At 57.5% G+C, this 25,876-nt stretch overlaps 1 protein-coding gene across 2 annotated transcripts in view; it reads left to right on the top strand.

Annotated features, from left to right (window-relative positions):
* The window catches only part of PTPRN2 (protein tyrosine phosphatase receptor type N2), a 601,207-nt gene that overhangs the window by 349,778 nt on the left and 225,553 nt on the right, over positions 1 to 25,876 (top strand). For both annotated transcript variants that reach the window (XM_065938706.1, XM_065938705.1), the window contains one exon: positions 3,283 to 3,347. In XM_065938706.1, the coding sequence (XP_065794778.1) occupies positions 3,283 to 3,347 (65 nt within the window). The remainder of the gene's footprint in view (positions 1 to 3,282; positions 3,348 to 25,876) is intronic.

Raw genomic sequence — 25,876 nt, 5'->3', positions numbered from 1 at the left:
TGTCTCCTGTGAAGATAAGAATGGGCTTTATGCATTGTTCTCGCCTTTATTAAAGCAGCTTCTCTCAGAGTCTCTGCGTCCTGGCCTGCTGGCGCTCACGCATGCCCACCAGATCAGGGTGCACATTTGGCCATAAAAGTAACTGGGAGCTGACGTCCAGCAGAACATCCAGGCCCAGCAAGGCTCCTCTGTCCCCTCGAAAGGCTTCAGCCATGCTTGGGAGTGGCAGTGAGCTCCACGCCCCGTGGAGGGTGAAGCTCGTCTCCCTTGTGTCTCCAGGGGGTGGTGGGCGGGGGGCACACAGGGGTCGGTGCATGGGAGCCAGGTTTGGACGCCTGACGGAGCTCAGTGCACACGTCCGGGTGAGGGACACGATGTATGAACACGCGAGATCCCCTCCACTCGGCAGAAGGGATGCATGAGACGAAGTCCATGCAGCTGGGCCAGGAAGCCTCTGAGCAAATGGACACAGTGCTGACTGTCTAAGAACAACATGGGGAGGATTCAGAATGGCTGAGACTTACAGAGCATGCTGAAGACTCGCAGGCTGCTCGTCCTTTTAGGTCAATGTGAGCTAAAATAAGTGGTTGTAAATAAACAACCACAAAAGGGCCCAGCTAAATAAAAACTGTACCGTGCACACGGGCTGGAAGACAGGTACCATCCCGGAGTGTGTGTGCAGCTGCCATCCCCACCGGTGAGAAATTTCAAAAGGGAGACGGGCTTTGTTGAAAAGGACTTGATGCCCAAGACCGAGAAGGTCACAGAAGAGCCTGAGACTTGGAGAGGAGCGTTTAGGTCCCACAGACACACACGTTCCACCGCCGCGGGCACACGCTTGTGGCCGGAAGCCGCACTGACTGTCTCCTGGGAGGCTTCTCGGCTGAAAGCGGGAAGACAGCGGCCCTGGGGGGCTCTCGGAGGACCCCCGCTCCAGGCGGCGCCTCGGGGCACTGTTGCTCTCTGACTGAGGATGGAGGTGGACGGGAGGTGGACCCGAAGTCGAACGCAAGGCAGCATGATTTGTGACTCTAACTCAAGTTGTTAGGAGAAGGTGTCCGTGGCCTCCGGAGGCCCCCGTGAGCATCCCGGCAAAGGCGCTACATGTCTGTCGAGAAAGAGCCTGTCTGGGTGGGCGGGCAGCCTTCAGGGGACACTGGCAGCTCGTGCTGTTCTTGGCAACACGACAAAAGTGGACAGTGCGGGGTGTTTGGGGCAGACTCAGCACTTGCTGAGCCATGGCGACCATAGAACAGAGTCTGTGGGTTAATGTGAAGCTGAGCGAAGGTGGCTGGTCCTCCCCGCAGGGTGCCGCTCCAGGATATGCCCTGGTCCTGTGTGCACGTGAGTGTGTGTGTGTGTGTGTGTGCGCACATGCGGTTATTTGGACAAGGCCCACTTACGGAGGGGTGTTAACACCCTGCAGCATCTGAGGACCACAGTAGGATCAAAGGATGGGGCAGACTATGCAAATCGGAAGAGAACAGGGGCAGATGTGCGTCCTGACCTGGGAGGCAGGGACCAGCCCCCTGCCCTGCTGACCCATCACCCCTGCAGAGCAGGGGATGCGCCTGGGGCTTCTGTGGGTGGTAATGGAATGTCTGGGGAGACAGGGATCCCTCCAGCCGATGCTGGTGGGACCAGGCCACGTTCAGCCCCTCCCAGCAGACCCTGGATGCTCCAACGGCCTGCAGGACGCACCAGCCCCAGCATTTTGTCTGTCCCGCCTGTTTGGTTTTTCAGGGACAGCCCCCCTGAGTGCTGTGTCAGTTCCCAGTGAAAATCCTTTAGCAGAAGCAGCCCCTTGTCAGCACGAGGCTGAGTCCCCAGGCTCCCTGGCTGGACCCCGGAGAGGCGGTCAGCTGGGGGAGCCCTCTGTGGGCACACTTGAGGATGGCAAGCGATCCTTGGCAGCTGAGCCTCAGGTGTCTCCGCCTAGCCCTTCCTGGCAGGTGTGCGGACCCCTGGCTGGGTACTACTTGCAGCCTTCCTGCCCGACTGGCTTTTCGCCCTGTGCCTGGAATGCCTGTCCCTTCTCTGCAGCGACAGTGGCGCACGTTTAATTCCATCTTTAGTGCTTTGTGTCCTCAGCCTATTGAAGACTCACTATTATCCCCCCAAAGTAGCCTGTCATTCAGTAAAATGCCTCCTTTGTTCGCAAGAGAACATTAAAATCAATTGCTTTATACCCTGTCTCTTAAAGAATATCCTCCATTCACGGCTTACCTTTGAGCCGCTGCCCCCTCCCTGCCCTGCCGCCCCCTCCCCAGCTGAAAGCCTCTTAAAGTGCTGGTGCAGTAACCCCCGGGTTTGCATCTGCCTCCCCCAGCGCCTCTTAATTACCTAAATGTAAGAAATAACATTCATTTGTTCAAAGGAAAACTTTCTGCCAGACAAGGGGAGGGCCCCGGAGGCTGGGGAGGTGGCTGTGGCAGGCACTGTGTGTATCCCTCGGAAAGATAGAATTCCATCACCTATGATGTGTTTCACAATAAGACTGAAAGTAATTGCTGTTTTCTTGCTATCTCATTCTGCATTAATCACAATTGCAATGCACTCTCCCTTCTTAGGGCTTGCAGTAAAATTCTATTTCTTCTGGTTTTCATTTCCAAAATGACATGGGCTTTATCCGAAAGAACATTCCCGCAGAATCGTAAGCCAAGGTCAATTGCCTTGTGACATACTTCCTCTCCAGGAGGTGGGGACCGCGCGCCTGCCGCGGGATTAACTGGGCTTCGTCTCTGGCGGCTAATTGTTTCCAGGGCCCACTCCACTTGGTCTGATACGGAGGGTAATTCATTCTCTGAGAGTCTTGCTCACTCTGAGTCACCAGCAAACTAGGACGAGGGCAGTGCTGGAGGTGGCTCCTTACAGGAGGATCTGCCAGGGGCAGGAGCCGGAGGGGGTGGACAGCTCCCGGAGCAGGTGAGGAAGGCAGAGCCAGGCCCCCCAGCTGGCGAGTCTGTCTGTGAACACAAGCCGCGTGACCAGAACCTACTTCCCAGTCATTACACACCTGCAACCAGCCTGTCGTTCAAACCAAGACTCCGGGCGGCAGGCCTGCCTCCCATCTCTGGTCCAGGCTCCATAAGGATGCTGTGAATTTCCTACCACGACGTTTTATGGGAGGGACCCACAGCCTGCCCTCGGTGGGGAGCCCCCGGCCCGGTCTCCACCCCAGGCTCGTCCACAGCTCACCTGGGCGGCGGGGGGTGGTGCTCAGGTGTCTGGAGAGCGCTCTCCTCTCCTCACTGACCTCTCACCTCTCCATCTCTCCCGCAGCTGACAACAAAGACAAACTGCAGACCATGTCTGGGCTGAGAGTTCTTCAGGCCGGAGTCGGCTCGGTGAGTGATTGCGTGGCCGGGCACCTGGCAGGCTCGGGCGGGTCAGCCCGCCGTGCGGGGCGCAGCAGAGGCCGGCGGGCCGGTGGGCTGGCCCTCCGGTGGGGGCGGGGTGCTCACGCGTGGTGCCCGGCTTGTGTGACGCTGTTGGGTTGCCTTCGAAATTGTGCTCGATGTCTTGCTGAGAAAACACCAGAGCCTCTGGGAGTGCGACCTCCCTTCCTCCAGGGGCTCAGGTGTGAGGCCTGCCGCGGGAAGGGTGTTCTCTTCCCGTGGGAGGGGCCCTTCCGTCTCCCTAATTGCAGGCCCCGTGGGGCGGGGCGGAGAGAGCAAGGGGCCTGCGGGTTGATGTAACGCCTGCCGTCCGTCGCCGCGCCGGCCTCAGAAGCAGGCACTCGACCGAGCCCTCCATCGGGCACTCAGCCCCACGGCCCTGGCGCCGGCAGGGCCGGTCGCCGGCAATTAATGAAACGTGCGCTGTGCACCGCGGACGCACCGCCCTGGGGTAGCTGTCCTGCTCGTGAGTCAGCGGGCGCGGAGCCAGTCTGTGCGCTCGCATCTGAAATCCCTGATTTCACGCCCGCAGCGACAGTAATTAACCGTTAAGGGCGCTTACTTACGCGCTCCTGGCTCAGGGCAAGATGCCTCCACGTGGCCACTCCAAGGCCGGTCGGAGCCCTGGCTCTTGAAATAAGAACGTATTTAGCGGCTGCTTCGGCACAGAGGCAGGCTCTGTGCTCCACAGACTGGGGGCCTGCCTCGAAGTCCCTGCGTCCCCAACCTTGGCGATCAGTGACGGGGAGGGGATGCCGGGGGTCTGTTGGCCCCCACACCACCCGTAACCCTCGGGGGTGCAGTGACCACTGGCGGGAAGGCAGAGGGTTCGGAGGATCCGAGCCCAGATGGACGGTTCTGATCCGCGGCTCCCAGCTTCTGCAGGATGTCCTTCCTGCAGGACATGCCTGGTGCCCGGTGGTGGGCGGACCCAGACCGACTCGGGCGAGGGCCCTGGGCGTCGGCTGTCAGAGGGCGCTCAGGCGCTGGGCCCCTCCGTCCTGTGTGGTGGGCGGAGCGTGTTCCTTGGAGGTGGCAGACTGCCCTGGAATGGACGGGGGAAGCAGGGTCCAGGTGGGGGTGTGGAGCCGGGCCGCTGTGGTTCCCGGCACAGGGCCGGGGGTGGGGGTGTTGCGACTTTGCAGACTCCTGAGTAGAGGTCGCAGGGACAGGTCTCGGAGGAGGGTGCTGACCATCGCCCCCTACTCCTGGTCTGGCCGGGCACACACCCAGCTTGCACGCAGGGCCACCTGTCTGTGATCTGACGCCCGTGTTACAGCTCGGAGACCCGCCCTGCCCCCTGGCGCCTGGCGCCCGTGAGCACCGGGACCCCATGCCCCGTCCTGCCCTCGCGCTCCCCCGCATGGTCATTGCTCCCTGGCTCCTCCTGTCGGCACAAGCACGTGCACCGGCCTGTCCAGCTCGTACAATGAAAGCCCCCGGACACCAGTCTCTCAGCACACTGGCCCTCTCGCCTCCCTGCCGCTCGCTGCCTCCTCCTTCCCGAAACCACCCCCAAATGTGCAGAGGCGTCTGGACACCTCGCACCAGCAGGTCAGCACCTGCTCACTCCTGACACCCAGCCCGGCCCAGCCCCCAGCGTCCCCTGGGTGGTCCCCGGCCACGGCCCCGGGAGCTCAGCGGTCACGGCAGTGGTCACTGTCCTGAGCGTGGCCTCTGGTCCTCCTGGCCTCCTTCTGGAGCCAGCTGCGCCGAGGGGTCTTTGTGTGGGGTCTGTGAGTCCCCGGGGGTCACGACCTCTACGTCATCCAGTGACGATGACCCCACTGGCCCGTTCTCCACACTCCAGGCGCGCCCAGACACCAGCCCTAACTTTCTGTCCTTGGAAACCAGCAAGGGGTCTCCACGCCTGGGTGAAACAAGGACCTAAAGCTCTCCCAGGCCCCGTCCTGTTTCATCTGCAGAGTCAGTGCTGCTGTCGCCTTTGCGGCTGTCTGAGGTCGCTCTGATGGGTTCTCAGGCCCAGAACCCAGGTCCCATGTAGCTCTGCCCGATAGAGGGAGGGGCGTGTGCGTACGTGGGGTGGGCCCTGGATCGTGGAAACGGGCGCAGGAGGGGCAAGTGGAGATACGTGTAAGAAGCTAGCGTTTCTTTTTCTAATTTTAATTGCCTCATGCAGTGTTGAGCCTGATTTTGACGCTTCTGATTTTCCTTGAAATGTATTTGATATGAATGTCTCTGCTAATTCCTGACTCTGGAAAGTGGAGCAGAGTCTTGATTCCTAGAAATCTGCCAGCATTTACGGGATGTCTCCCCAGCGATGCTGACTCAACGTGCGATGACAGATAGCGGAATTAAAGCCTTTTAAGCCAAATGGAAATATCTCAAAACAAAATTTAAAGGCAATGAACAGATTAGAGGGGATGCACACATTCCTGATAGATTGGTGGTATTTTGACATTTTTCAAAATCTAGTTTCTGATGTCTTGAACGTCTTCACATTTTTTCAAGTGAATAAAGTCATGTTTTTTTTTTCCCAAGGGAAAATTATGATATTATCAAGAAAAAAACTCAAACATTTGGAAGAAAAATCATGTAGATGATTGTCCCCAGATCATCACTTCCGTGAGAGTGGCTTCCGTGGTGTATCTGAAATAAACCGCGGCCTCCTAGTTCTCTAGAGTGTTGTAAATGCAATACGATTAGCATGTACCTGCCTGTATTTCAGTGGGGCCCCGGCACAGGCGCCCTGGCGTAGCCTCGGACGGCGGCCTCACAGCCGAGCCAGACAGGAGGGAGAGTTGCCTTCTCGCAGGTTGTGGGGAAAGGAGGAGGGGTTCTCCTGCACCCCCTGAGGGCCCCCCGCCCTGAAAGTTAAACTGGCAAAGACAGGCATGCAGGAGCTAAGCTGGAGGTTCACTGATCTGAGCCTCCCAGGGCCTAGGGAGAGAAGCGCACATTCATGGGGAGACCAGCTGCCTTCTGGGGCAGAGGGGGGCGGGGGCATGGGGGGTTGGGGGGTCTCCGCCGAGGGCGTCTCTCCAGGAGGGGCTGGGCCCGCCTCAGGGAGAAGGGTGGGCAGGACTGGAGCCGCCCTCGGCCCCGGGGGTGTGTCGGGGAGCATGCCCTGGTCCCTGGGCTCGGGGAGCTCTGCGGGGCGGGCAGGTGGCCGTCCACCCCCCGGTTCAGCCCAGTTGCACTTCCCTCCCGTCAGTCACCATTCCGGCTCCTGGGTACGATTTTTGTCCAGAGAAAGGTCTTTGCGGCCAAACTCGTGTGGGTCCGCACAGTCCCTGAGAGGCTGTGAGCCTGTGGTCTGCTCCTCCCCGATGCCTTACCGTGACTCAGCTGTGTGCGGCTGCCCACCATCATCATGGGAGACCGAGCGGGCAGCAGGGGGACACTCCACGGTCCTTTGAGGAAACAGCGTAGTTTCCCCCAGAAGCGCCCCCAGCGTTGCCATCTGTGGAAGGATGTGGCTGTTTCAGCAGCTGTTATGAAAGCCCAGGGTTCAGGGGACCCCTGAGAGGAACTGGGCAGGTCTCACGGCCTGGACTGGTATCGCTCAGCGGCCAGAGAATTGCAGCCGGGCCAGCCCAGGTCACGGGGATCCTCGGGGGGGGGGGGGGGGAGGGTAGTGTTGAGCCAAGTCCCCAGGGACCCTGTGGCCAGTCCGCTTGGACTTGGGGATGGATTGATGTTGAGGCCCTTTGCCAAGGTGCGAAGAAGGCACGTGGTACCAACCCCCTGCCCTGAGAAGACGATGGGGCAGAGCCACGTATGGGCCTCAGGCCACGGGGAAGCTGTCACCCCCAGGGGTCACTTTTCACGTGTGGATGGGGTGGCGCCCGCCTTCATCATGCTTAGTAAACACCCTTGCAGTCAGTACCCTCGGGCTTGCAGTCAGTACCCACACGTGTTCAGTCAGTACCCACAGTGTGCAGGCGGTACCCACAGGCATGGTGTGCAATCAGTACCCACAGGGTGCAGTCAGTACCCACAGTGTGCAGTCAGTACCCACGGTGTGCAGTCAGTACCCACGGTGTGCAGTCAGTACCCACAGGTGTGCAGTCAGTACCCACAGTGTGCAGTCAGTACCCACAGGGGTGCAGTCAGTACCCACGGTGTGCAGTCAGTACCCGCGGTGTGCAGTCAGTACCCACAGGGGTGCAGTCAGTACCCACAGTGTGCAGTCAGTACCCACGGGTGTGGAGTCAGTACCCTCAGGCGTGCAGTCAGTACCCACAGGGGTGCAGTCAGTACCCACGGTGTGCAGTCAGTACCCACGGTGTGCAGTCAGTACCCACGGTGTGCAGTCAGTACCCGCGGTGTGCAGTCAGTACCCTCGGGCGTGCAGTCAGTACCCACAGTGTGCAGTCAGTACCCACAGTGTGCAGTCAGTACCCACAGGGGTGCAGTCAGTACCCACGGTGTGCAGTCAGTACCCACAGGGGTGCAGTCAGTACCCACGGTGTGCAGTCAGTACCCATGGGTGTGGAGTCAGTACCCTCAGGTGTGCAGTCAGTACCCACAGGGGTGCAGTCAGTACCCACAGGGGTGCAGTCAGTACCCACGGTGTGCAGTCAGTACCCGCGGTGTGCAGTCAGTACCCACGGTATGCAGTCAGTACCCACAGGGGTGCAGTCAGTACCCACAGTGTGCAGTCAGTACCCACAGGTGTAGAGTCAGTACCCTCAGGCGTGCAGTCAGTACCCACAGTGTGCAGTCAGTACCCACAGGGGTGCAGTCAGTACCCACGGTGTGCAGTCAGTACCCACGGGTGTGCAGTCAGTACCCACAGTGTGCAGTCAGTACCCGCGGTGTGCAGTCAGTACCCTCGGGCGTGCAGTCAGTACCCACAGTGTGCAGTCAGTACCCACGGTGTGCAGTCAGTACCCACAAGGGTGCAGTCAGTACCCACGGTGTGGAGTCAGTACCCATGGTGTGCAGTCAGTACCCACAGTGTGCAGTCAGTACCCACACTTGTACAGTCAGTACCCACAGGGGTGCAGTCAGTAGCCACAGTGTGCAGTCAGTACCCAGAGGTGTGCAGTCAGTACCCACGGTGTGCTGGCAGTACCCACAGGTGCATGCTCGGTACTCACAGTTGCAAGGTGCTCATCACAGACATGCCTCGTGGCTGTGCTGCCCGGGGACCAGCTCTCCACAGGAGTAACTTCGTGGTGATGCAGGAAACCCCGTGGCAGCAGGAGGAGTGGGGGACACGGCAGAGGACCCTGGAGTGCGGAGCCTGCAGACGCGCTGGGGCCGTCCCAGCGCTGATCTGAAGCCTCCTCCTTGGGCGTGGTTACAGAGGTAGCTGGTGGGCCCTAGTCTCAGATCTCTAATAGAGATCAGAAGCACTAAGAGTCCCACTCGACTCAGGAAGCTGCAGGACGTGGGGACCTGACACTTTAAGAAGGTCCTCACTCTCAGGGCATCACACCCCCAGAAACTTGTCTTACGGGGATAATGCACCAGGCAAGACCATGAAGGGCTTCCCTGGTGGCTCAGCTGGTAAAGGATCCGCCGGCAACATGGGAGACCTGGGTTCAGTCCCTCAGTCGGGAAGGTCCCCTGGAGAAGGGAAAGGCTACCCACTCCAGTATTCTGGCCTGGAGAATTCCATGGACTGTATAGTCCACGGGGTCGCAAAGAATCAGACACAACTGAGCGACTTTCACTAAGAAAAATGAAAACGCAGAGCTTTGGAAATACCAAAACTGACCTAAGTATAAAACCCCAGGAAGGTCATTAATTATGTCATATTATTTCATGAAAACTGTCGCGGCAGCTCTGAACCTCAGTGCGGCTGTGGAAACTGTGCCCGTGGACTTGGGCTGGGGGAGCGCGTGCAGGCATGACGTCACCCCTGGAATGGTGGGATCACACGTCAATCTCTCCTTTTCCAAAACCTCCGTCAGCACCATTCATGGGTTTTATTCTTATTTTACCATCATTGTAGATTCACAGGAGGTAGGTTGCGCTGAGGGCACAGAGATACCGTGTATACTTCCCGGGTCCCCACACCGCGGTGGCTGCACCCACGTCATTACAGGATGAGAGTCGAACCAGGAGATGGGCATCGGTGCAATGTGTGTGTCGGTGTTTGTCGTTTTGTCTTTGATACCATTTCTTAAAGTTCTAGTAAAGAAAAAGCTCACGACGGAAGGAACTGAGTACATGTTCGCTTTTAAATAAGCGAGGACGCAAGAGGAAATACCGCGTGTGCGCTGGGCGTGGCTCCCAGGTTGCTGAGGAGGGCATTCCAGGTAACTCGAGTCCTCGCACACTCGTATCTGTGGTGCCGTGTGTTAACACAGACGCCCAGGCAGGACGTGGTAAGTGGTCACAAATGCCCCGGGTTTAGACTGAGGCCCCTGTTTGCAAATTCAAGGGGAAGCACCGTGTGTGTGGACGGCAGAGGGCGGAGCGGCCTGCAGGGACCGCACCTGGGCCCAGGCAGGTGGGGAGCCGTGATAGGCACTGGGGGGTGGGTCTTGTGAGACAGGAGGAGCTGCCGGCTCCAGAGTGCATGCAGCAGAAGCTGGTCACATTTGAGGATGACTGGTGACACGATAAATCAGACGGATGCTTGGAGCCGGCAGGCTGCCTTGGGTAAAGACTGTGAGCTGAGTTTGAGGCGATGCTGGGTGTTGGAAGGCTGCCACTTGACCCTGAAGACTTCAGGGCTGTTTGGCGGGGCCGCTCTCACCCCCACGGCTCCCCCACCCTGTCCGGCTGCAACCAGAGACTGGAAGGTGGACCCTGGCAGCCACCCGGGGGCTCGGGCGTCCTGGGCTGCTAGGGTCCCTGCCCTGTGCCCGTCCTTGTGGGCTCTGGTTCCTCAGATTATATTCTTGTGCCTGTCACTCATTTTTTATTCTAATCTGTGTTTCTGAGCGGAGAAAGTTGATTTTTTTTCCTCAAAGTATAGAATGTGCATTATCCCAAGAAAGGCTTCTTTAGATTTGTAAATATTCCTATTTATGTTTGAAAAAGAAAATCTGCATAAAATTGCATCAAAACATTTGCCACGGTCTGTCCAGGCTGCCCTGAGAACTCCCGTGCTGGGCTGAGGGGTCGGTGTCAGAGGTCAGAGCTCAGGGGCGGCTGCGTGGTCCCCTCCACGATGACGGGTCCCCAGCTCTGCTGGCTGGGCCCCTCGGAGCTCAGCACAGCGTCCCACACGCAGCCTTAACCAGGGCTCCTCACACTAATTTCTTATTTCTCAAAAGTGACGAGAATCAGACTAAAATATGTTCAATGTGATTAACTGCAGTTGACATGGTGGCAAATATGAGTTTCGTGTGAAACGGCATCCTTTCCCTCCGAGGTGCTGTATGAAGTCGCCGTCACATGGGCCCACAGGGTCTTTTCAGTACTTTCCGGGGTTTAAAGCAGGCGAGGTGCTGGTGATGAGGCAGTTGCCATGGTAACACATTCAGTTTTGATGCAGCGTCAGGGTGAGCAGTCACGTGAGATGGAGTGCGTAGGGTCTGCCTGTGGCACCCCCACCATCCTGGTCCGACATGTCAGCCGCGTTGCTATAGAAAGTGCCTGGCGCATGTCTCCCTGCCGGGCCGCGCTGTGGTCCAGCTGGGGCCGGGCGGCCGTCCCCCTGGGACGCGGGAGCAGGCGTGTCTCGGCGGTCTGTGAGCTGCTTCCGGTCCCCCTCCCTGGAGCCGGGCAGCCTGGGTCAGAAGGCAGTGTTCATGTCAAGCTGAGCTCTGCAGACACTCGGAAGAGCCCCCGGAACTCAGTATTCCAGAAGCCCGCTTTCGATCCTCAGCCCCAGGACTTGGAGTTGCTGAGAGAGTGAAGACCACTGAAGGGGGCCTCGCAGAGCACCCCAGCCTCGTTCGGGCCAGCGGCCATGTGGCCGGGCTCAGCCCCCAGGAGACGAGTGTCCCTGGTGCCCAGACACCCACCCTGCTGGGCAGAGGCAGGCAACCCCCAGGTGGGGAGCCTGGCGTGGGGGATTGAGGTCGGAAGCGCCCCTCCAGGCATCACCTCCAGAGGCCGAGCCTTGGTCCCTGAATCCAGCCTTGCCTTGAAATTAGAAATGTCCTGAGCTCCGCCTTTTAGGTGAAGGGCCTCTGAGGCTCCCATGGCTTGGAAATGTGTCCGCTGAAGGGTCAGCCCCAGGGCTGGCTTCCAGTCTCCCGCCCACAGACGCGGGTCCTCCGGGGGCCCCCACTCCCGCTGCCCCCAGAGTCCCCACCCGAAACGCCGTGGGGGAGACGAGTCCTGAGGGCATCACTCGGTGGGGAACCTGGGCTCAGGCCGACCCTGATGACCTCCCTGAACTGCACTCCTCGGTAAAGGTTGCGTCCCGAAGTCCTGGGAGTCCGGACCCCGCTCTGTCCATCCTGGGCGGGCAGGTTCCCCCCGAGGCGGGCTGGTGGTGCTTGCCTTCTGCTGCCCCCACCCCAGATCAGTGCTTTCACAGCCTCCCTCCCCAGGGACCCCAGGGTTGGGGGTGGCGGGGAGCTGCTCTGAGTGGATGGCTGCTCCGCCCTGGGGGACCCGCCCCCTCCAGGGCGCTCCCCAGGCTGTGCTGGGTCACGTGAGCTCAAGCCGGTCCCCCATCTTCTGCGAGCTCACTGCCCAGTGCCTCCAGCTTGTGGTCTGATCCTCCGCGGCAGCTCAGTCACCCCTGGTCAGGGCAGAGTGACCGCGAGCTCCGGGCAGCAGGTGGACGCCCGCCTGGGCACATTCGGTCTTTAACTGTGAACATCCCAGGCCGCGTCTCCATGGCGACGGACGTGCAGCCCTTAATTGCTGATTTGAATACTTCCCCTCTGCTTTATCCGTGAGTTCAAAAAAAAAGGCTGTGTTCACCCATATGAAGTAATTAGTAACCAATGGAACACTAAATATAATCAAACACCAAATTTAAAACAATCTCACGTCAAAACAGAAATGCAGCCAGCGCCACGCTGGCGACCACCGCGTGGGCCTGCTCTGTCGAGGTGGCCCGCGGCGCCCCTGCAGTGAGGGAGGGACCCCCACGCGGGCGTCCGCCGGGACCGGGCCCCTTCCTCGGTGTGTCCGGGCCCAGAAGGCTGTTTCCCAGCCATCACGTGTGGACCCACGTCTGAGCAGAAGGGCAGCTGCTGCTGGAGCCACAGCCCCAGGCCAGGGCGCGGTCCCGAAAGCATCCAGGGAGGCCAGAGGTCCTGTGGGCCCAGGGGGACCCCCCTCCCTTTACCTGGCCCCAGAGCCCCAGGCACAGGGCCGCTCCCCGCGCGCCTCCACCCAGGCCCCGAGCTCACCCACAAACCCGCCCTCGCCGGGGCCACAGGTGCTCTGACGCCCCTGCACCCCCACGGGGGGCCCTGTCAACAGGCCCCAGTGCCCAGATCCCGTCTCGTCCCTCTGCGGGACCGGCCTCCCGACCTGCCCCATCCGGGGCCTCCCCGGCTGGTGGGCACCTCCTGCTGCCCGCAGTCTCTCTCCCAGACCGTGGGCACCTCTGACCCGGCGTCGGGTCCCAGGGCTGAAGTGGTAACAAAGCTCTGCAGGCCGGGGCTGCAGACACTGTCCTCTCCCGGCTCTGAGCCCAGGGCTGAGCCCAGACCGTGCGGGGCTGCACGCCCTGGGGGCTCCCAGAGAGGCTGCTTCCCGCCTTGTCCCGCGCCTGGGGCTGTCCAGTCCTCGGCTGCCTCCTCCAGCCTCTGCCCCACCGCCTCATGGCCTCCCCGGGGGTCTCCTCTTAGGAGGACTAGGGCCACCCTGTCCCCGAGTGCCCGCGCTTCCCTGGATCACCCCCACAAAGACCCCATGGCCTGGGAGGCTCCCTCCCAGGACCGGGGCAGAGGAGATGCACACAGCTTTCAGGGAGACAGTTTGCCCTCAACACCCGAAAATCACAGACATCATCCAAGCACCGGGAGTGACTGTCCGCTGACCCCACAACTGAATCTCTCTCCTTTCAGGGTTAAGGTGCCTTGCTCACCTGGCTGGTAGATGGAGTTCACCTCTCCAGCCGATTCAGGGTCAAGTGTGAGTGAATGGACCTCGGGCTACACTGGGTCCCCTGCTCCCCAGGCCCTGTGCACTCACACACAAGCACACGCATGTGCACACATGCACACACATGCACACTCATGCTCCCCAGCTCCCCGCCCCCCACTGCCCCGTCTGACCGGTGTGAACTATGGTGGATGAACCAGGGCTGGAGAACTGGACTGGACGGCTGTCTATCCCCAGGGTTGGAGCTGTGATTGATCTCACCTGTCCTGAGAAGCGCATGGAAATGTTCACTTATAGACCTTTCTGATAATTGCACGCTTCAGAGAAAACATGAAACGCAAAGAGTCTCATTTGTTACTTGTCATTAAATTAGTTAATTCTCGCTGTCTTGTCATGGTATCTTTTTCTCAAGATTCTTGAAAGTTGAAATCCCTGACGTACTTCTTGAGGCACAGGACACCCGCTGCACTCCATAAATAGGATGTATTTTAAAGCGAGGTTAACTGCACATATAAAATTTTTAGCTGCAGAGGTCATGAGACAAGTTGTTGTTGTTGTTCAGTTGCTAAGTCATGTCTGAGTCTGTGACCCCATGGGCTGCAGCACACCAGACTTCCCTGTCCTTCACCATCTCCCGGAATGTGCTCTGACTCATGTCCATCGAGTCGGTGATGCCATCCAACCATCCCATCCTCTGTGCTCCCCTTCTCCTCTTGCCTTCAGTCTTTCCCGGCATCAGGGTCTTTTCCAGTGAGTTGGCTCTTCGCATCAGGGGCTTAAGTATTGGAGTTTCAGCTTCAGGATCAGTCCTTCCAGTGAACATTCAGGGTTGATTTCCTTTAGGAGTGACGGGTTTGATCTCCTTGCTGTCCAAGGGAGAAAAGTGTAAAACCTGAACTTCCCAACTTCAGGATAAGCTATGGGGTGGGGGTGGGGGTGGGCAGGGACCGAGCTTGGCTCCTAGAATGAGGCGCTGGTCTTGCCACCCACAGGGCCCCCCGGATGCACCTGGACCAGAGCCTCGGGGCCGTCCTGCTGACACCGGGACGGCCCTTCCTGTCTGCCTCTTACTCATGGTCACTCTTTGGGAGTCCCCAGGACAGCAGGTGTTGAGAGAGCCCCTCCCTGGGGTAATGGCACCCAGTCACTTGGGGGGGGGCACCAGACTCTCAATCAGTTGTCTGCACAGACCTCACCTCTTGTTCATGAGGAAGGAAGGATGTTTTCAGAGGTGAGTCAGGCTTCTGCGACTGTAAACTCAGCCACAGCTCTGGTTTTGAACGAGGCATAAAGCAAAGAGAAATTTTATTATAAGAGGTCTCCTTCCCTTGACAAGCACTCGGCTTCACCCAGCAGTAAACACTTCTAACTCTTCTGTCCCTGGGGCGACACTGCCTGCAGAGGGGAAGGGTGGCCGGGGTGAGTGTCTCCACGCTGACGCACTGGTTTCCTGGGGCTGCCTCGAGGGGTCCCGGGAGCTGGGGTCTGACGCCCAGTCGTCCTTCCCACGGTCTCCCTCCTTGACACGTGGACACTGCTGCCCCCATGTCCTCACACGGTCATGCCCCATGCGTGGCTGTGTCATAATCGCTTCCTCTTATAAGGACCCCAGTCACACTAGATCGTAACCCACCCATAGGCCCTCATTTTACCTTAGTTCTCTCCTTAAAGTCTCATCTCCAAATGCAGTCAGACCCTCGGGTCCGGGGGTCAGGACTCAGCCCCCGACACTGACCCGTAGCCAACTCTGTCCTACGGGCGTCTCATTAGGCTCAGTATTGTCCGGACGAGTCGGCTTCTAAGAAATGTCCCTGTCTGATGCCCTACACCACGCCAGACAGTAAATGAGAAGGTGAAGACGTCTACGTGCCAGTCACGGAGACAAGCACAGACCAATACAATGCACTGTGGGTGGCGAGAAGCACGTGGGACGGTCTTGCCCAGAGCTCCTCCAGATCCGTGGTTTGATCTGGGACCCCAGTCGTCACAACAAGGCAGCTTGCAAGCTTTAGTTACTCAGCCCTGTACAACTCTTTGCGACCCCATGGAGCGGATCCACCAGGCTCCTCTGTCCATCAGATTCTCCAGGCAAAAATCCTGGAGTGGGTTGCCATTACCTTCTCCAGGGGATCTTCCTGGCCCAGGGATTGAGCCTGGGTCTCCTGCATTGTAGGCAGATTTTTTACCTCCTGAGCCACCAGGGAAGCCCAACAGCTGCCTTATTGGAGTACAAAAATGAAGAAGAGCAAAGACTGACAGAGTTTTGCCAAGAGACCTCACTGATCATAGCAAACACCCTCTTCCAACAGCACAAGAGTTGACTTCACACTTGGACATCACCACATAGTCAATACCAAAATCAGATTGATTATATTCTTTGCAGCCGCAAATGGAGAAGCTAGTACAGTCAGCAAAAACAAGACCAGGAGTTGACGGTGAATCAGATCATGAACTCCATATTGCAAAATTCAGACTTAAATTGAGAAAGTGGGGAAAAGCACTAGACCATTCAGGCATGACTTAAATCAAATCCGTTACAATTATACAGTGGAAGTGACAAATAGATTCAAGGGATTAGATCTGAAGAACTATGGAAGGAAGTTTGTAACATTGTACAGGAGGCGGTGATCAAAACCATCCCCAAGAAAAAGAAATGCAAAAAGGCAAAATGGTTGTCTGATGAGGCCTTACAAATAGCTAAGAAGAGAAGCTAAAGGCAAAGGAGAAAAGAAAAGATATCCATCTGAATGCAGAGTTCCAAAGAATAGCCAGGAGAGATAAGAAAGCCTTCCTCAGTGATCAATGCAAAGAAATAGAGGAAAACAATAGAATGGGAAATATTAGAGATCTCTTCAAGAAAGTTAGAGATACCAAGGGAACATCTCATGCAAAGATGGGCTCAATAAAGGGCAGAAATGGTATGGACCTAACAGAAGCAGAAGATATTAAGAAGAGGTGGCAACAATACACAGAAGAACTATACAAAAAAGATCTTAATGACCTGGATAACCATGATAGTGTGATCACTCACCTAGAGTCAGACATCCTGGAGTCCAAAGTCAAGTGAGCCTTAAGAAGCACTGCTATGAATAAAGGTAGTGGACGTGATGGAATTCCAGTTGAGCTATTTCAAATCCTAAAAGATGATGCTGTGAAAGTGCTGCACTCAATATGCCAGCAAATTTTGAAAACAGCAGTGGCCACAGGACTGGAAAAGGTCAGTTTTCATTCCAGTCCCAGAGAAGAGCAATGCCAAAGAATGCTCAAACTACCTCACAGTTGCTCTCATCTCACATTCTAGCAAAGTAATGCTCACAATTCTCCAAGCCAGGCTTCAACAGTATGTGAACTGAAAACTTCCAGATATTCAAGCTGGATTTAGAAAAGGCAGAGGAACCAGAGATCAAATTGCCAACATCTGTTGAATCATAGAAAAAGCAAGAAAATTCCAGGAAAACATCTGCTTCTGCTTTATTGACTGCACCAAAGCCTGTGTGGATCACAACAAACTTGGGAAAATTCTTAAAGAGATGGGAATACCAGACCACCTAACCTGCCTCCTGAGAAATCTGTATGCAGGTCAAGAAGAAACAGTTAGAACCAGACATGGAACAACGGATTGGTTCCAAATTGGGAAAGGAGTACATCAAGGTTGTGTATTGTCACCCTGCTTATTTAACTTATATCCAGAGTACATCATGCAGAATGCTGGGCTGGATGAAGCACAAGCTGGAATCAAGATTGCTGGGAGGAAGAACAATAACCTCAGATATGCAGATGACACCACTCTTATGACAGAAAGCGAAGAGGAAGGAACTGAAAAGCCTCTTGATGAAAGTGAAAGAAGAGAGTGAAATAGCTGGCTTATAACTCAGCATTCAAAAAATGAAGATCATGGCATCGGTCCCATCACTTCATGGCAAATAGATGGGGAAACAATGGGAACAGTGACAAACTTTATTTTCTTGGGCTCCAAAATCACTGCACATTCTGACTGTAGCCATGAAATTAAAAAGATGCTTGCTCCTTGAAAGAAAATTTATGACAAACCTAGACAGCATATTTAAAAGCAGAGACATTATATTACTGGCAAAGTTTCAAATAGTCAGAGCTATGATTTTTCCAGTGGTCATGTATGAATGTGAGAGTTGGACTATAAAGAAAGGTGAGTGCTGAAGAATTGATGCTTTTGAACTGTGGTGTTGGAGAAGACTCTTGAGAGTCCCTTGGATTGCAAGGAGATCCAACCAGTCAATCCTAAAGAAAATTGGTCCTGAATGTTCGTTGGAAGGACTGATGCTGAAGCTGAAACTCCAATACTTTGGCCACCTGATGGAAAAAAACTGGCTCATTAAAAAAGACCCTGATGCTGGGAAGGATTGAGGGCAGGAGGAGAAGGGGTTGACAGAGGATGAAATGGTTGGATGGCATCACCGACTCAATGGACATGAGTTTGAGCAAGCTCCGGGAGTTGGTGATGAACTGGGAGGCCTGGTGTGCTGGAGTCCACGGGGTCACAAAGAGTCGGACACGACTGAGTGACTGAACTGACTGAACCCTCTGGTGCAAATAAACGACCATCCACGGGTGTTCAGTGGGGAGGACTGGCCATGCTCACCACTGACCGGGTCCCTTCCCCCCCCAATTTTGCAGGGCAAGCATGTCTCAGGATGTGAGGACCCGGGAGTGAGGAAGACACAACATTCCCTTCCTGGGGAGAGGAGGGAGGCGGAGTGATCCCTGACACTGAGACGGTTTCTGCTGTGTTGCCATTTTATTTCTCTGGTGAAGGGCGTCTTTCTTTGACTTGCTTTCCTCTGGGTGTACAGCAGGTAGACGACCATTTATTTTAGGATTTACTTAGAAATATCCGTGATGTTGCCTTCGGCAGCAACATTAAACGGCCTGCTTGTTAAACTGCTAATTTATGGATCTTCTCTAAGTAAATGCAAACAAAGCCCTGCTAATGTACAATGTTCAATTTTTAATTTCCAGTCCATCTTAGATTATAGGACTAAAAACAATATTTAATCCCTCGTTAACACATGAATAAGCAGAAGCTGTCATTTTCAACCAGACGATAACGGGATTATCTCAAGAACTGTCAGTTTATGTGAAAACATTATGTTGCCCAAATTTTCATAAAAATTAGTGGTGGATAATATTCAAGAACAGAGCAATGGAAGGAGGAAAGTCTGCATCCATGGTAATAAATATTCATATTTGTCTGCTCAGGAGATGAAAATCTAATCAAGGGACTATTGATGCACTGGGTTTTTTTTTTAAACCAAGACTTTTCATCTAAATTGGGTTTGATATGGAAATTCCTCTCACTGGAGTCTCCCAGGCCTGAGCACTCGGGGCTCAGGGATGGGGTGTCTGCCGGGTCAGGTGTGGCCCCTGGAGAACAGCTCTCCCTGCGCGGCGGGCCTCAGCAATGGGACGGCTCACTGACCCGGCATCCTCTGCATTGTGGGGGGGGCACGCTGGGCCCTCCCTCCTTTTTTTTTTAAGGAGAAACTACATAATCTCGTGCCAGTTAACTCTCAGCTTCTGCAGGGTTAAAATTGTGTCTTTGCTTTCGTTGACAATTAACATAAATCAGAAGACACTGTGCATGAAGCTTAATGAAATATGTATGATTTTAAAGAGAAAAGATGGTGACCGCAGGACCCTGTGCGTGTGTGTCCCGTGACCGTCCCGACCCGTCAGCAGCTGTGAGAACGCCGCGTGGGCCAGCCTCTGGTCAGTGAGCGCCGGCACGGCGGGCCACACGGGGGCGCTGGCCCCTCGACGTGCCCGGCCTTCCCACATAGGGGCGTCCAGGCCTCTAAGGGTGGACCCCCGTGCTTGGGCCCCGCAGACTCGGGCCACCAGGAAAGCAGAGCCTTTGCTAGCTCACACTCCTAAACCCAAGCAGTCAGGATAGAGCTGGTGGCTTCAGCCTCAGCCAAGCAGCAGGCACGGCCCTCAGCCGGCAATGGGACGGCCCGGAGCCTCGCGCCCGTCAGGGCGGCCCCCACCCAGCTGGACAGGACTCGCTCAGCGTCACGACCGATCTCAGTCGAAGCAGGATGTTGACACGGATGTGTATGCTAAATTATGACCCGACGTGCCCTTCCCGTTCACTTTACCCCCTGACTCAAGTGGAGCGGTCTCGGGGTGGTCTGGTCATCTGGAGACACGTGGACATGTGGCCCCTGCAGGGGCCCCCCGGTGCTCCCCGCAGGGGCGGGCAGGGGGCTGCGGTTTCTGCGCTCAGACTGTCTGACTCTGACACCCTGTCTATCTTCCCGTCCTGTCCCCGCCTGTCCCCCGCGCCCGCCACACACCCTCAGGGCCTGTCCCGGGACGTCTCAGTCCCCAGCCTGGGGGGGGCTGCATGCTGAGGAGAGGCACGTGACCCAGGACGGGGCTCCCACGGGCTGAGGTCTCTCAGCTGGGCCGCGCCCCACCCCCGCCTGGCGCCCGAGTCCCCTTCCTGTGCAGATGGAGTCGGCCGTCTCGTGTTTTCAGGAGACCCTCCTCCTAGGTCAGGTTTGGGTGTGCCCCTCCAGGCCATGAGCCTCCTCTGGGGCCCTCGGGGCCCCCACAGCCTCACCCAACTCCTCCTGACACGTCTCCACGGGCGGCCCTGCGCCGTGCACCCCGACCTGCCCCCACCTGCCGGCGGGAGCTGCCGCCAGCGCGGCGGTCAGAGCCACGTGGTGTGGTCTGTGCATGCAATGGGTGAGTGGCGAGCAGCACCCCCCAGTGCTGGGCCAGCAGTCGCAACCCTGTGTCAGCCAGGCCAGCCCCCAGGGGTAAAGAGAGACACCTTGTGACGAGCACCTGCACGGCCGTCCTGAGGCTGCAGTCCGCTGCCTGCCGGCCGGAGGCCCAGGGCAGTCAGTGCTGTAAGTTCCGGTTGATCCCGAGGGCCTGGGACCTGGGGGATCCACGGGGCACATCCCAACCCACGTCTGAGCCAAGACCCCGGATCACCAGTGTCCATGGAAGGGAGAAAGTGGTCTCCACCCAGGCAGCCGGCAAAGCCTCCTTCCTCCGCCCGCTTGCTTCTCCTGAGGGCTTGGGGCTCGGGGGGCGGGGTTAGTATCGCGTCTCACGCTGAGCTTCCTCCAGGTGGGTTTCGCTGCCGTGTGACCTGGAGTGTCATCCTCATGGATTAGGGGGGACAGTGTCCTGTGACTTCCAGGCTCATCCTTCCCCGGAGGTGAAGACTCACCGTCGCAGCTGCCCCATGTCCCTGCTCCTGGTGGGCCGAGCGGATCCACACAGCCCAGGGGCCTGGGCCAGGAGGAGCAGCAGCAGGATGGGGCTGGGGGAGAAGGGGAAGCTCCGATGACCGTGGTCCTCCAAAGGGGGCTTGTCCATAACTGGGATCCTTTGTGGTGGTGCCAGTGTCGAGTCTGTTCTTTCAAGGGAGTGCGTTTACCTAGTACGTGTGATGTGTGTACATGTGTGTGCATGTGTGATGTGTGTACATGTGAGTGTGCATGTGTGTGAGCATATGTATATGTGTGATGTGTGGGTTTATGTGTATGTTTGAGTATGTGTGAGCATGTGTGGTGTGTGTGCATGTGTGTGCATGTGTAAGCATTATGTGAACTGTGATGTGTTACATGTGTGATGTGTGGGTATGTGTGTACACACGTGTGTGTACTCTTGTGTACATGTGTGTGCATGTGTGTGAGCATTGTGTACACACGTGGTGTGCATGTGTGTACATGTCTGTGCATGTGTGCACGTGTGCATGTGTGTGCATGTGTGTGCCTGTGTGCATGTGTGTGGGTGTGTATGGTGTGTGCGAGGGATAATTTGCCGCAGCAAGAATTATAAACACAGTGTTAGGATTTAGACGCACTCTGGTGACCCAGCTCACCCGAGACTGCTGCTCCTCGGTTCGGTCTCCGCGGTGCTGGGATGTCTGCAGGATTATGGCCCAGAGGACACTTGCGTCAGAGTCGGTCCCGGAGCCAGGGTGGGAGGGGGTGCAGAATAGTTAGCGAGTGTCCCCCGCGACAGGAGGGGCCACAGGACTTCCTGGTGAAGTCATGGCACTTGCTCACTGGCTCCGTCATCCACACTTCCCCGTGAAGGAAGCAGGCCCAGCCACGAGGCGCACGCAGGAGGGAAGTGGGTGAGCACACGGAAGTCGGGTCTCGACCCTGACCTTGTGGGAAGCAGCCCTCGCAGACATCTCCCCAGACGAGGACCAGCTTCCTTCCCTGCAGCCGTGGCCAAGGCCCCGTCCTCGGGAGAAGCAGGACTGGCGTCTCCTGGCCTCCCCTTGTGTCTCAGAGTCATGGGCCTGAGGGGAGGGCGGCTCCAGGCGCCGAGCTGACACCGCAGGATCTCGGAGCGGGCAGGCGGCGGTCGAGGGGGGCAGCAGGGACAGGCAGGAGGACCCGTCCACACTCTGTTCTTGGGGAAAGACCAGTGTCCAGGAATCCCTGCGGTCCAGTCTGTGGGGGCAGGGCTGTGGGACTCAGCCCTCGGGTTGGCATCTGGATGGAAGGGCTGTGGTTGTCAGAAGCGGGCTGGAAGGCAGGGGCCTTGGCTCCAGGCGAGGGGCTGCTGTGTCGGCAACAACGGGGAGGGTGGCGGGCACTGGGTGGGCAGCTGCCTGTCCAGTTGGGCCTGGAGGGGGCGGAGGAACAGGAAGCCCGGGGGTATCTCGGGGACTGGGGGGTGCGGTGCAGGGCGGCCCTACCCCACCTGGCCAGACGCGCATGTGGTGGGTTGGTGGTGGGAGGGCCTAGTTCTGCCCCCAGCACCCCAGGACTGGACCCAGGCTGCCAGGGACTCTCAGGTTCTGTGGAAGTCTGGACTTTGAGGTGGGTGGGTGACCAGGTGTGAATCAGGGAAGAATCTAGGAGCCGAGGAGAAGAGGCGGGCGGGCAGCCCTGTGGCCGGAAGGGCCTCCCCCTCAGTGGGTTTCCGGCTCCATCTGAGCCTCCTCTACAGACCAGAATCACAGAGAAGGTCGCGGCTGGGAGCACGTGGCCCTCCCGGGGCTGACTGAGCGCCTGGGCGCAGGAAAGGGCCGGCAGCGCCTCCCACCCCCCCGCCGCCTTCCCCGCTCCCGGCCACTCACGGGGAGCCGGCAGGACGCGCGCCTGGTGGCAGTTCGCTGGGGGCACTCGTCCCATCCTCAAGCCGACAGTCAGCCTGGCGGTGGGACGTGTGTCACCCCGGTCCAGCCCAGGACACACCGCAGACAGGACAGCGCGGTCCTCACGTGTGTGTGTGCGTGCATGTACACGGGTGCAGGCGTGTGTTTGCAGGAACTTTAACCGTGACATCCTCACTCCCTAGGAAACCTTCCCTCGGTAAATAACAGAGGAGCGGAGGACTTCGTAGCCGGGACGGGTAGGCAGGCCTGCGGGTGAAGCAGGGCTGCTGGCCGCGGGCTGGAGCAGACACTCCGGGCGCCTCCCGGCTGAGCGCCCCGGGGCCCCCAGAGGTGGTGCTCACTGTCAGGGGCGCTGGCTCAGCACGCTCACATCCGCCTGGGGTTCAGGGGTCGGGGCCAGGCCCCCGGGAGTGTGCTCCTCCGAAGGCCGAAGGTCGGGAAGCAGGGCTCCCCAGAGGCCCAGGTCTCAGCAGGCGAGGCGAGAGGGGCATCGGGCCCCTCACAGTGACCCTCAGGGCTAGGAAGCCCAGCTTCCTCCCGAGGCACATCCTGTGCAGCCAAGTGGCATGTAAGAGCCCCCCGACTCCATTCGTGCTGGGAGGGCCCGGTGGGGGACGTTCTGGGCACCGTGGAGCCCAGGTGAGCTGTCCCCATCGCGTGACCTTTGCAGACCTCCTGGGCGTCCACGGGCCGCCTCGGTGCCCAGCAGGCCCACCAAGTGCTCATTCTGGCCCTGGCAAACTGGAGGCCCCTGGAAACGTTTGTAGAAACAACCTGGTATTTCAGTAAAACATCTGAATATTTTGGCATCGAGGTGGGAATCACCATGCTGACCTCTTTACCCTCGTCCTGAAGCTCTCATCCTGCATGTGGTAAGGCTTCGAGGGTGCTGGGAAGTCCGTGACCTTGACTTCAAAGCCTGTGTGAATCCTGAGTCCTCCCAGAGCCTGCCCTGAAAGTGGCCAGGTGGTGGCGACCTTGCTGGCTGGGTCTCCCCTTGCTTCCCAGAACCCGGGAGTTGTGGACCCCCAGCCACTGCCTGGCCACAGAGGCAGGAAGTGGGGGGACGGCCTTGGAGAGGCCGCCAGCCGGTGGACCAGCTCTGTGCCCGGCCCACGGGGGTGGCCCGTCCGTCTCCCGGGCCGCTGTACCAGCCCTCAGCTCCCTCCCAGCGGCTCCCGGCTATTGTCCCAGCTGGTCCCAGGAGCCGGTGGCCTTGGTGTCCTTGAACTCTGCATCCTCAGAGACTGGGCACCAGTCGGCTCTGTCCCTCATGGCCCTTGGCTCTGGCCACTGAGCTTCAAGCTGAGACATGCACCAGCCCTCGGGCGCAAGCGTGAAGAAGGGGACAGGGCTCCCGGGGGTCTGTGGGGCCGGCTCCCCTGGCCCGTCTTCTCGAGCCCCAGGCAGTGTACAGGCCTGGCCAGCCTTTCCTCTGCTTGTCTCTGAGGTCCACCAAGGCTGATGGACGGGTATCCATCCCGCCTTCTGGCCCCGGCATCAGGCTTCAATTTAAACCCTAGTCTCAGTTTATCCGTCCACCCCGAGGACGATCCAGCTGTCCCTCTGCGTGTCAACAGTGTACATGCCAAATACCAGCTGTGTGGGTCCTTCTCACACAGCATCTCATGTTGGATAAGAGGCCCTGACTGTGTGTGTGTGTGTGTGTGTGTGTGTATGTGTGTGTGTATTAAAGTTTCCTTGTTTCATTCCAGAAGCATTTTGTTAACCTCAGGGTCCACACTCGGCTCTGGAACCACGCACTCCGGAGGCTTCATTCTCAAGGCTTTCCAAGGCATCAGGGTGCTAATTTCTGGGCTGAAATCAAGGTGAATTTAAAGATGAAAATTCACAGATCCTGCCCTCCATTGCCTTATAATCTAGTGAGAGAAATGTGAAGACAGGTCAGCAGTGGATGATCAGTTAGCGTATGGAAATAAACAAGAAACTCCCTGTATTCAGAAAAGACTCTGGTGGCCGAGGGCTCCAGTCCCCAGGGAGCGTGGGACAGAGAAAGTGCTTAGGCTGCTGTGGACGTCCGGTCCCGTCCAGGGCCCTGCATGTCCCCTTCTTTGGAGCCAGGGTGGCTCATGTCACTATAGTTGAGATGAGGGCTTGCTGGGGCAGGTGGGCCCGTAACCCCTTGCAGCCGTGCCCTTAGCGAGGGCACAGCGTGGGACAGGGCAGAGGCCGCGGGGCCTGGGTGCCAAGGGCAGGGCGCCCGTCCCCGGGACCTGCGTGGGGGCCCCCACGCCTGACCTCAGGCCTCGGCCTCCGGACTCTGGGAGACTAAGTGTCCGCTGCTCTGGGCACTTGGGGTGCGGTGACTAGTGGTGGCCACCCGGGGGCCTGGAGCAGCTGGACGTCAGTACGATGTGAGCCGTCTGGGCAGAGACGGGGCGGACAGCGGCCGGGGCTCAGAGCGGATGAGGTCCCCGGTGGGGAAGCCAGGCAGGAGCCACGCGCTGGTCCAGGGGGGCGGTGGGGGTGTGGCCGCTCTGACGGGGTGGTGCCGGGCTCCAGACTGATCGCTGGCCCGACCAATGGATGCACATGGGTGGGGAGGCCTGGGCCCCCGATGGCCACCAGCATACCCACGCCGCTCCAGGCAGAATGCTGGGCTCCTGGCCGCCTGCAGACCCCCACCACACCCGACGACGGGATCCAGACCGTAGGCTAGTTTTACACATTTCCCACCTAAAGAACACCGGAACTCAGCACTCGGGCCTCACAGGGGCGAACTGTCCATCAGGAAAACCGCCTGCTTCCTGTGGTGGCTGCTCTCGGGCCCCTTTAAGAGAGAAAAGATACCCCCCTCCACCTCCAGGCTCCCTCGAAGGAGCTGCGTTTCATTTATCCTCCTCTTGATTTTTAATTAACTTTAGGCTGGTCCAGCTGTGCCTGTTCTGGACTCCAATTTTGACAACTATTGACTGAATTGCCTGGTCAGTCCCATGAAAAAATAAAAATAAAAATGAACCCAGCCAGCCAGTTGCTGATTGAATCGACCGTGCGATCAAACGGTTTCTCAAGTCGCCTGCTTTAGATGGGGCTCCGAATGCATTCAGTTGTTTTATTTAAAGCTGGTGCATTTATATAAACGTAAGGGACGGTCTCCTCTCTGCCTACTGAGTAATTGTCTGGCTCTATCACTTAATTATCTCCACACGGTTAGTGACCAAGATATTAAAACAGAAGATTAGATATTAAAAGCATCGTTAAAACACAGAAATGAGATTTGCATAGATGTCTAATTCCAAACCAGAAATGCATTTGCTGGGGATGCAGCCCCATCCTGGAAAATCCACACGGGAGAACAGATTAAAATTCATGACTGCATCCAAACCATTGATCTCTGCCATTCTTAAAAATTTTTTTTATTCTTTTATTTTTATTTTATTAA

The sequence above is a fragment of the Muntiacus reevesi genome, chromosome 6, assembly GCF_963930625.1.
Source record: "Muntiacus reevesi chromosome 6, mMunRee1.1, whole genome shotgun sequence".
In the NCBI taxonomy this organism is placed as follows: domain Eukaryota; kingdom Metazoa; phylum Chordata; class Mammalia; order Artiodactyla; family Cervidae; genus Muntiacus; species Muntiacus reevesi.
The sequence above is the reverse complement of the archived record's forward strand: the minus strand, read 5'-3'. Positions and strand labels throughout refer to the sequence as shown.